The following is an 11,589-nucleotide window of genomic DNA, read 5'->3' as shown; positions in this document are numbered from 1 at the left end:
CCCTGAGTGAGTAAAGGGTCGGCATTTGCAGCTGAGACCTTGGATCAATGACAGCATTACTTGCCTCACTGGGAGCTGCACCCAAGTTCGAATCCTCAATGAGGAATGTAAAACCTATGTTAGTAGTAGGAATGTGTGTGAGTGCGTGTGTGTTGTGTAATATATTAAGACAAAAAGAAAAAAAAAAAGGGTCAGCATTTGGATGACATGTGATGTGGACTTGAATGGAATTATTAAGTTCACAACAATAAAAATAGAATGACTATCAAATTTGAGAACTATCATTGTATGTGCCAATCCTTGAAAATTCTGAGTGTATCAAAAGTTATTACTTAGATTAAAATACATAAATTGTATTTTTATTGATAGATTTACACCCTACATAGCAGCATTGGGAGGTGAAGAAGAATGCAATGAATGCATGGTAAAATGTGGCATGGACGGTGGCAGCATATTCTAATTCTGATACTACTACATGGAAAAAGCGTGCGAGTTTAATTACAAAATTGCCCCAACTATTTCCGGTGACATTAATAGTCAATTGCTGACCTCTCACCGCGGTCAACTGTCCTCGGCCATGGAGCTCCCCTCTCTGAAACTGCAATCGCAAAGGCTCTTCTTGTCTCCACGGAGGAGTCAAAGTCAAAGAAAGAAAGTGGTGGTGGTCACGGCCAAGAGAAGGTCAAACATCGAAGGTGTGAGCGACGAGTTGAATGCCATCGCTTCTCAGAACTTGGACTTGGCACCCTCTCGCAGAATGGTCCGTGCTGCTTTCCTACCGGTGCACCAGCACCTCGACCATTACTTGTTCAAGGTTACCTTACTACCTTCTCTTCTTTTCATCGTCTTCAATTTCATCTTCACCACCACTCATCTCCTTTTTCGCTGTCATGTTAGGCTGCTCCTGCTGGGATCAGAACTCAAGAGTGGTATGAAACGAATTCCAGGGGATTCGAAATTTTTTGCAAAAGCTGGATGCCTCAACCCGCTCTTCCAATTAAGGCCGTTCTCTGTTTCTGCCATGGATATGGCAGCACTTGCACCTTCTTTTTTGAAGGTTTGATTTCTCTCTTAATATTTATTTTCAGAACTAGTTAATTTAGAGATTGAGATTAGGGTTCAAAATTCTGTTCAGGTCTTGCCAAGAGAATTGCTGCTTCTGGATATGCTGTTTATGCTATGGATTACCCAGGTTTTGGCCTTTCTGAAGGCTTACATGGTTACATTCCAAAATTTGATGATCTGGTTGATGATGTTATAGAACAATACGCAAAAATTAAAGGTTGGACATACTCTTAATTGGTTCTTTTGATCTAATCATTTCAATTTAGAAAGTGCCATAATGTTGTCACCAGATATATCTTTGTATTTCAATTGACAGCAAAGCCTGAGCTTAGAGAGTTGCCTGGATTTCTATTGGGGCAGTCAATGGGTGGAGCCATTGCCCTTAAAGTTCATTTGAAGGAACCAAATAATTGGGATGGGGTAATCCTTGTAGCACCAATGTGTAAAGTAAGCTCATCCCTCTGTATATATAGCACTTGAGTTAATTGTTAACCAGCTTCATTAGTTTCAAAGTTTGATGATACCTTTGGAACTCTATTTTGTAGTACTATTGATAGTTTAATATTTTGTATCTTATATTTTCAATGGACTGCAAAATTCTGTGCCTACAATAAACTTTGTCCGACTCAACATTTGAAGGATTCCTAGACCAATTTGTATGAAAATGGATTTATTTTCATCAGAGGCATGGCCTTTGGTGATTTTATTATTGTTTATATCAGAATACAAGTGTGATTTTGTGCTGTTGTTTGGATGTTAAGATTGCAGAAGAAATGTTACCATCTAAGGCAGTTTTGAAGGCATTGGATCTTTTGTCTTATGTGATGCCAAAGGCAAAACTGTTCCCATACAAAGATTTATCCGCATTGACATTCAGAGAACCAGGCAAGAGAAAAGTGGTTCGTTAACTCTGTCATCAACCCTTCAATTCTTCAATGCTTACAAAATAAAATGATTCTTCAGTAACTTATATTCCTTAAAATATGTATCTGCTAATAATTGTTTCTTGTACAGGCCAACTACAATGTTCTATCTTATGATGATCCAACAAGACTCAAAACTGGCATGGAACTCTTAAGTGCCACACAGGATATTGAGTCACAACTGCATAAGGTTTCGGCTCCATTGTTGATTCTTCATGGATCAGAAGACAAGGTGACAGATCCATTGGTCAGCCAATTTCTTTATGAGAAAGCTTCTAGTAAGGATAAGATTATGAAGATTTATGAAGGAGGTTACCATGGCATTTTGGAAGGGGAACCTGATGACAGAATTTTTGCTGTCCATAATGACATTATTTCATGGCTTGATTCTAGATGTTAAGTTAATTGAGTAGGCAATTATTTATATATATATATATATATATATATATATATATATATATATATATATACCTTTTAAGAAAAAAGTTAATTCAGTTGACTTCATTCTATTGGCAATGTAGTAATATGGACACCTCTCCATTTTTTTTTACCAAAGATAGGAGACTCGAACCCGCAACCTCTTAATTGAGTATGAGGAAACTATGCCATTTGAACTATTATTTATTGGCTTGGACACCTCTCCATTTGTTGAGAGGATACATCGGCAATAAATTCATCAACAATATATATATATATACCTCTAAAGTTGAAACTGAAAATCTATTTTGGAATAATGTTACACATCCAAGTCTTTTTATGAATTAAGTCTAATCAAATTAAATAATAAGACTTGAAATAATGATAGTTATAACTGATTTTTGTTATGTTAGACTAACTTGGTTGAATTTAGTTAACAAAAAAATTTTATTAGATAACCAATCATTTTTAGCCAACACCAGTCAATTTTTAAAAAATTATTTTATTTATCTTAAATTTAAATTTTAAAGTTTAAAATTGGTTAATATTGACTAACTAAAAATTAATTTTTTATATTTTTATTTATTTAATATCCTATAATAATAATAATAATAATAATAATAATAGAAAATGGTGCCATATAGTATGAGAAACCTGAGTATAAAAACAATACTAACTGACTGACTAACATGTGTTATGGTGTTACAGCAGTGAAACTGTGAAAGTGTATAAAAAATTAAAATGTTGCCAGCTAATCTGTAAGTAATTTGTATCATTGATCCAGAAATAGAATTATGATATTCTCGTGTTGTTTTAAAACATGACTATGTCATATTGAAAGATAAACGGATAGAAATATATAAATTAAGTTCACTAATTTACCCAATGAAAATTACATTGGTGAAATTCGCTTGAGTTTTGGAATTTGGGATAGGCAAGTTTTATCAACAAAGTCCGAGTTCAAATAGAATTAGGTCTCCTCGTCTAAGTGCCTTTTTTTTTTTTATATAAGATATGGAGGTTTGAACTCACATTCTATGTCATCTGAACTATAGTCTATTGGCTCTCGTTTAATTGTTTATCGTTGAGCAAATTGAAAAAAAAAATCAAATTTTTACGGTAACACTAATATTAATTAATAAATGTTAACATTATATTATAGGGGTGAGCACGGGTAGCGGGTACCCGATTACCCGTCTGAATTCGAACCGAACCAATTAAATTGGTTCTGAAACCAACGGATAATCGGGTCCAACTCGAACTAAACCGATGACTTTTGTTAGTGATTGGTTCGAGTATCGGTTTTGGAGGTGCGGAACCCGAACCAACTCGCGAATCCGATCATATATTAATTAAAAAAAATAAAAAAATATATATAATTTTTCCATTAGACGATGATTATTCATTATTAATATATTTGGATTTTAATGAGTTTAGTTTTTAATGTATTTGGTGTTTAACATGTTTGGATTATTTCTATTGATGTTACATGTTTATTGAACTTGTTGAATTTTTAAGATAAAAATTTAGTTTTTTTTTTATGAATTTCAAAATTATCGGGTACCCAATTATCCGAACCGAACCAATCCGTTCTTAATCGGTTTGGTTTAATTCGGGTACATATACAAAAAAATATAAAACCGAACCAAATCGAACCAATTACATTTTAATCGGTTCAGTTCTAATTTTACCATAAACCCGAACCAAACCGACCCGTGCTCACCCCTATTATATTATATTAGTCCCCAAATTTTGAGTTAATTCGGGCTTGGATCAGTTCATAGGTTGCTTTCGGGTCGGGGTTTAAGCGAACGAGATCGGCAGAAGAAGGTTTGGTGGACGTGGTGACTCCCATCTGCGACTTGGGACTCACTTGATTGCTGCATCTTCACCTTCATCTTCATCATCGTCATCATCAACAATGTCACTTCTTAATCAGCTCTTTAACAGAGGTGTTTTCGCCACTCGCTGGTGATTTCCCCCACTTCTCTCACCTTTTACTGACTGATTCTGTTCTTCAAAGATCAAATTTTGACATATATCCATGCTTTATTACTCGATTTGAGTATTGAGATTCGCCCCCTCTTTCCTTTGTATATCTGTAAATCGTGTATTACAGTTTATCAAATTCAGATTATAATAAACATTCAGGGCTGGTAGTTGGATTTGAGTGGATGCTTTTGCAATTTATTATATGGATACTCTTCATTCTGTAACAACCCTAAACACGATGCTTGTTGATCTTGGTAATCTGTAGTAAAACATGTCTTAACCTGTCGATCTCGCGCATTAAGCTGCTGCAAAACAAGAGAGATGCGCAACTGAAGCAAATGCGCAAGGAGATTTCCCAATTCTTGCAGGCTGGCCAAGAGGCAATTGCTAGAATTCGGGTAATTGTTCAGTGTTTCATAACGCTTGTTAATTTTATTTCTATCTTAGCTCACTCTGCATTTTCTTTGCTGTTTGTTTGATTGCATTGATTTAAATAGGTGGAGCATATCATTCGAGAACAAAATATATGGGAGGCATATGAAATTTTAGAGTTATTCTGTGAATTTGTTCTTGCTCGTGTACCTATAATTGAGAGCCAGAAGTAAGTCCATACAAATCTAAGTATTTGTGCTTATTGGACGGTGTGTTTTCTTTTTAGTTAGCTTACATGAAGTTAGTTTAAACTATAATCATACATGAAGATAAGTGCTCCTGGATATTTTTTCTTTGATATCTGAAAATCTCTACATAACAGGGAGTGCCCGCCAGAATTGCGAGAAGCCATTGCTAGTTTAATTTTTGCTGCCCCTAGATGTTCAGATGTGCCAGACTTATTGCACATCAAGAACTTATTCACCTCTAAATATGGAAAGGAGTTTGTATCTGCAGTATCCGAACTTCGTCCTGATTCTGGCGTGAACCGCATGGTGAAATATTTTCAGTTTTCGTTTCTTAATAGTGAACATATATCGGTTATATTGGAGTATTAGCTGTTGCTTACTATCATCATTCTATTTGTTCTCTTGATATTATTATTTCAGATAATTGAGAAGCTCTCTGTTAGTGCTCCACCTGGAGAAGTAAAGCTCAAGGTCTTGAGGGATATTGCTAAAGAATATAACATAACATGGGATTCTTCTAAAACTGAGGCAGAATTTAGGAAAAATCATGAAGATCTCCTGGTAGTGTTATCATTGGAGCTCCCAATTATTTCTTCTTTTGTTGTTGTTTATTGTTTTAATACTAGTGTCATTAATGGTGAATAGCATTTATATGACGATTAAGCTGTCACTTGTTTACCTTTGTCCACAACTGACTCCAAAATTTATTGCAAATTTCCTTCTAACCTTGGGAGAGTACTTGGTTCTTCGTGAATAATTCTGGAAGGAGAATTAAGAAGTTACTCTTGCTGTTGAGAGTACTTTCCTGAATTCTTTCCATGCATTTGTTGGGTTTTTGATATTAATATGTTTCATTTAGGGTTTTTCATTTGCTGGGTTTTTGTTTCATTTCTGCGTTTTCTTCATTTTTGTTTATGGTTTTCTTCTAGGGTGGAGCAAAACATGTTGATATTGGATCTGCCGTTTCTCATACTCCTAGGAAAAAAGGAACTAGTAATTCATCATCTTCTAGTACAGAATATTCCATCAAGTCCATGCGTAACAAGCAAGAACAAAAACACCTTGAAACTCCTAGGCCTTCAACCAATGATTATTGGATGAATACGAATGAAATTGAACAGTCCCTCAACTATGCTAAGGTTCCCACTACTGATGCCAAAAGAGAGACAAGGCCGCAGTCCTCTGATGTATTGGAGAAGGCTCAAGCGGCCATTGCTTATGCAGAGCGTGCATCCGCTGCTGCTCGTGCTGCAGCTGCACTAGTTAACAATGATTTTGGCTCACTAAAGCTGGATGGTAAATCTTCATAGTTCGAAACGAATGAACATTGTCAGAGATCTTAAAGCCAGAACAACTTTATATTGAAATGCCAACGAGGAGAGATGTTCCTCCTTGTGGTTATAAGGTTAGTTATTCTATATTGTACATCTAGGATTTGTAAATGTATACATTGTAATAGAATGGAATACACAGCTTGCTTGAATCCATCCTGATTCTTTGCTACTGCAAATGTGCATAAGATGATTTTATTGATACCATGTAATTTTGAACAGCAGTTTTATGTTGGCAATAAGTGTGCGCATTTATGAGCTGTAGCATCCACGCATATTTAAACAAAAAGCGTGAGAAATTGTAGTGGTTATATTGAGCCTGAGATGGTGCAGGTATAATAACAGTACAACACCACCATATGTGTTTGGTGATCGGTATGAATCTTGAAGACAAGAGTGAAAGCTAACTTCCTGAGATGAGATTGTTATCAATCACCAATGCAGCTACTTTTCTCCTTCCATGGAACAAGATGGGCCCAACTAGTAGGTCAGAAAATAAAAAAAGGAAATACAGTGAACTGGCTCTAAAGATAGGCCCAAACACATTGCTTTAACCAGCAATCCAGTCAAGTTAAAAAAAAAATATCAACGGATCTATATTTTGGCTTTTTAAGTTTAGAAAATATTAAGACCATTATTTTTAATAAAAAAAATAATGAAAAGCTAGTTAATGTTGTTGGCTCAGATATAAGACCAATATAAGAAAAAATGTTTAAATTTATTTGTTTTCATCATTATCTTTTACTAATATTAAAAGGAATAACCCCTTGGTACTAAGAAATTTTATAAGGATAGGTTTTTAAACATACTAGAAGCAATTGGTGTTTTTCCTCATGTATTTCTTTAAATTTTCATGCAGATTTTATTGAAATTGCATTTTTATAGGGTAGTTTCTATTTAATTTTCTTTTTCTCTGGACTTAATACCCCATTTTCTATCCAAAAAAAAAAATAGCAACTTTGAATTGAGAATGAGAGAAATTGGTGCACAAAAAAATTGAAAAAAGGAAAGTATATGTATAAAATAAAGTTTAAGTGATGGGAAGTTGTGATTTGGTAGAAAAGAAGAGGAGAAGAAAGGGGGTGGCATGATTGGGTAAGAGAGGCACCAAAAGAGGAGAGGTGGCAGGAGCAGAGAGTCAGAAGAACCAAAACATTCTTGTTGGCATTCCCGAACAGCATTGAGCTAGCCAGCATCACCCTATTGACCACACAATGCAACCAAGCTAAAAGGGTGAGCCCTCTCTCTCTCTCTCTCTCTTTCTCAGGCTGAACCCTAGGGCTCCCTACATACTAGCTTTCACATAATTAAGAGCACCCTATATAATATACATGTATGTAGCCCCCTTTACATGCTACTACCACACCTCTACCTATCTATGTATCTATATCTATCTACATCATCATCATCATGATCCCATCCAGTTTATACACTTAGCCGCAGAGATTTCTCTCAGCAGGCACCAAGATATTCATTTTTATACTTTTCTTATTTCTTATTTATTATATGTATGTAATGCAACTATGCACTCTCGTCTCATCATCATCAGATTCAGTCACCAGCTACCTAGCTCATAAATCACAATTATGAAGCACAACCCTCTCTCTTCTCTCATCTGATGCAATTCTCCAATATTACACATATGCATGAAACTTCATCAGCAAACAGTTCTGTGAGAGAGCCACACTTATAGCCGTACAGTTATATATTCATTCAATAGTGTGTGTGTGAGAGAGAGAGAGAGTACAGTGCGTGTTTGTGTGTGACAAAGATGTAACGTTGGGTAGCAGGGAGGGGAACTAATAATAAGGACAGAAGTGAACAAGACCGGACCAGTAAAACAAAAGGAAAATGGGATAATGGTATGCCATGAATGACACTACTTTCACTATGACCAAATGCGAAGAAACAAGTTAATTAGGGATAACATACTTTTATTACACTTTTTTTTGGTATATTACATAATCATATATTATATTTACTAATTAATATATATAATCTAAAATATTTAATTAAATAATTTTTATATTTATTTAATTTTTATTTTCTGTTATTATTTTTTAAATTAATTATATTTTTAATTATACAAAATTATTAAAATAAACATTAAATTTTATTATTTATAAAGAGTGAATATAAAATAACATTTAATTGAATATTTTAATTTAGATTACATATATTAATTGGGAAATATAATATATGATTATGTAATGTATTTAATAAAAACATAATATATAATAAGTAGTAGTTTGGTCTAGTAGTACTCAAGTTGTTCTCTATTCTTCAAATTCTGTATTTAAATTCCATCCATAGAGAAAAAAACTATATTGTATATAATTCTTTTAATTTTTTTTTTAAAAAAAAATTCATTTTTATCCTTCATTTAAAGTTATAATGCATAGTAGTATTATCCATTTTGATATTATAATATTATTACATTTGCATATATATAAGTTTCCTCTTTCCATTTATTTACGAAGAATTATGATACGTTGCCCCCCTCCGTGGTCCTTCTTCACTTTTCATGTCCTTTATAATTTGTTTAGCTTGCTCGCACTCTCATCCAACCCATACAATTTCAACCCAACATTCATTCATTCTCACCTACCTAATAATTCTAACACCAAATACATATACTTATTGAAAAGTTTTTAAGTACATTGATATTTGATTTTTAACTGTTGATTTTAATTATATATATAAATTTATATATATAATTAAAATCAACAGTTAAAAATCATTAAAATACTGATATATTGGTAGTCTGGTACACTTGAAAATTTGTTATACTTATCAAGCATAGTTTTACTACTAGAAGTGACCGTCAAAAAAGAGAGAGAGAGATGGCAAATGAATAAAGTAAGGTTAAGTTCCACCGTAATTTTTTTCGCAAATTTAAATTATTTAACTCGAATCTACTTATATCTTAAACCTCTCAATTTGATCCAATAGGATCCATATAAAATAAATTTATTTTCATTTAAATATAATATTTACTTTTTTATATTTTATAATATTAATATAAATTTAATTTTAATGCACTGTCAGTTTAAAGTAGTTTTACACATCAATAAAAACAGAAAAAGTTTAAAGCACTTTTATTAAAATTTGGTTGGCACTTAACTAACAAAAAAAGTGAATAATCTCACACTATTAGATATAATCTCACATCATTAAAAATATTAATAATAATTAATTAATGACTATAAATCATGCTGGTCCTCTAATACTTGTCATAAAAATAATTATTTTTTTATATTAATCGTATAAATAATTATTTAAAAAACCAATATGATTGCATCAAAATTAATTTATATATTATTAACAAATCGAATTATTATTATAGTGACACCAAATTACTGTCCAAAAAGGAGGAATTATTTGAGTTTAAATTCCTACTCTATTTTCATACGTATATATTTTTGTGAATATACACATTATATATTAACAGTGTGGCATATTAGGTAGATAAAATTGATCTGCTACTGAATCTGATCTTATTCTGCGAGTTGGATTGTCAATCTATTTTGGTGACCACTCAGATAAAAACACCTATTTCATCTTTTACTAAAGATGTTTTCACGTTGTGTTTTAATTAGTTTCTGTATAATTTATTCGGTATTTCTTATCATATATTATTAAATTTCTCAAAAGATTTCCTTTCTAAAAACAATAAAAGACATTTAATTTGGACTAAAACTAAAAAATAATAGATTAACTATTAAATTTTTTTAAATTATTTATATAAAAAATATATTACATTCATCAAAATATATAAATATATATATATATATATATATATATATATATATATCTTAAAATTTTTACAAATAAAAAATAATTAATTTATATTCGTACAATATATAAAATAATTACTATATTATTATTATTATATTATAGATTAAAATTCACTAATTTAAATTTTGTTTTTATTTTTAATATAAGCATTAGAAATAAATAAATTTTTTCTAACAAGATGTAGTGTAACAAAATATATATAATATTAATTAGTTTTTAAAAAATTCTGAAAAAAATGATTTTTTCTAATAAAGTGTTATTAGAAAATTAACATTATAAAAGCTAATTTCAACCAATATGATATAATAGGTTATTAAATATATTTAATACAAAATACATTGAATATAAATTTTTATTGAGTTTAAATTTTAAATAATTTTTAATTGAATTTCAAATATTTTTATTTTAAAGAGTTAGAATATTTTAATATCATCTTTTTCATATCTTTTAATTGAGTCTTTGATTTTTTAAATTATAAACCTTATTTATAATTAAGAGTAATGTTTTAACACCACCAATTAGTCACACATATAGAAATACCAGAACAATTCTATTATCATAATTATAATCTAACTTTACAAGCAATACAATACAATGAAACTATATATAAGTAAGGGTAAAAAACCTTAATAAGCCAAGTCAAGAATCATGTAACCTAAATACGCCAAAACGAAAATCGTTTCAGCAATAAGCCAAATCATATTTTTATATAATTCGAACCATGTTGGTTCGAATTCCATTTCTACATAATTCGAACCAGCTTGGTTCGAATTATACACAAACACATGCATACACGTAATTCGAACCAGCTTGGTTCGAATTACACACAAACACACGCACACACATAATTCGAACCAGCTTGGTTCGAATTACACACAAACACACGCACACACTAATTCGAACTAGCTTGGTTCGAATTACACACAGTAATTCATTGTATAATTCGAATTATGATGTTAAAAAATTAATAATTTATTTAAAAAAATTTATTAAAAAAATTAATAATTTAAAAATTAAAAAATATATATTTTTATTTCATACGTTAAAAAAAGCTAACAAAATATTTAATTACGAGACTTCTTTAAAATATTAATGAGCTATCAATTCGAATTCCATACAATACTTTTCTGTCCATTTTTAATAGTTCATGAATATTTTTTAATAAATTTTTTTAAATTATAGTACAAAAATATTTTATCCTATGCAAAACAATTTAAAAAAATGGCTTAAAAAATGTTAGGAGTACTATAAAAATTTGTAATGTTATAATAATTTAGGTAAATACATGCATGTACTCAAATTTCTAGTGATTTAGGTAAATACATGATAAAAATATTTTTTCTTTAATTTCTAAATTATTAGTGACTATGTGGAGTATTTCTTTAATGTCCTAAGTCATTAGGACATTACAAATTTTTATAGTACTTCTAACATCTTTTAAGC

At 31.1% G+C, this 11,589-nt stretch overlaps 2 protein-coding genes across 2 annotated transcripts; both read left to right on the top strand.

Moving 5' to 3' along the window:
* Positions 1-381: 381 nt before the first annotated feature.
* On the top strand, positions 382-2,495 carry LOC107616176 (caffeoylshikimate esterase). Its single transcript, XM_088499679.1, has 6 exons — positions 382-814; positions 898-1,057; positions 1,136-1,282; positions 1,382-1,512; positions 1,827-1,964; positions 2,080-2,495. The coding sequence occupies exons 1-6, from the start codon at positions 476-478 to the stop codon at positions 2,386-2,388; spliced, it is 1,224 nt and encodes a 407-aa protein (XP_088355805.1). The 5' UTR covers positions 382-475; the 3' UTR covers positions 2,389-2,495.
* An 804-nt stretch (positions 2,496-3,299) lies between these two features.
* Positions 3,300-6,587, top strand: LOC107619020 (Regulator of Vps4 activity in the MVB pathway protein). The gene is made up of 7 exons (XM_016321224.3): positions 3,300-3,569; positions 4,148-4,376; positions 4,663-4,795; positions 4,895-4,998; positions 5,152-5,323; positions 5,438-5,578; positions 5,947-6,587. Exons 2-7 carry the CDS (start codon positions 4,327-4,329, stop codon positions 6,325-6,327), a joined length of 981 nt encoding a protein of 326 aa, XP_016176710.1. The 5' UTR covers positions 3,300-3,569; positions 4,148-4,326; the 3' UTR covers positions 6,328-6,587.
* Positions 6,588-11,589: the final 5,002 nt, after the last annotated feature.

This window comes from Arachis ipaensis, chromosome B9, assembly GCF_059453495.1.
Source record: "Arachis ipaensis isolate K30076 ecotype BB chromosome B9, ASM5945349v1, whole genome shotgun sequence".
Lineage (NCBI taxonomy): Eukaryota > Viridiplantae > Streptophyta > Magnoliopsida > Fabales > Fabaceae > Arachis > Arachis ipaensis.
This window is presented reverse-complemented; position numbering and strand designations above follow the sequence as displayed.

Coding starts and splice junctions, on each gene's coding strand:
- LOC107619020 (XM_016321224.3), top strand. CDS start 4,327: ATGTCACTTCTTAATCAGCTCTTTAACAGAGGTGTTTTCGCCACTCGC. Junction 4,999..5,151: donor CCTATAATTGAGAGCCAGAA/GTAAGTCCATAC, acceptor TCTACATAACAG/GGAGTGCCCGCCAGAATTGC. Junction 5,579..5,946: donor AAAATCATGAAGATCTCCTG/GTAGTGTTATCA, acceptor GTTTTCTTCTAG/GGTGGAGCAAAACATGTTGA.
- LOC107616176 (XM_088499679.1), top strand. CDS start 476: ATGGAAAAAGCGTGCGAGTTTAATTACAAAATTGCCCCAACTATTTCC. Junction 815..897: donor TCGACCATTACTTGTTCAAG/GTTACCTTACTA, acceptor CTGTCATGTTAG/GCTGCTCCTGCTGGGATCAG. Junction 1,283..1,381: donor ACAATACGCAAAAATTAAAG/GTTGGACATACT, acceptor TTCAATTGACAG/CAAAGCCTGAGCTTAGAGAG.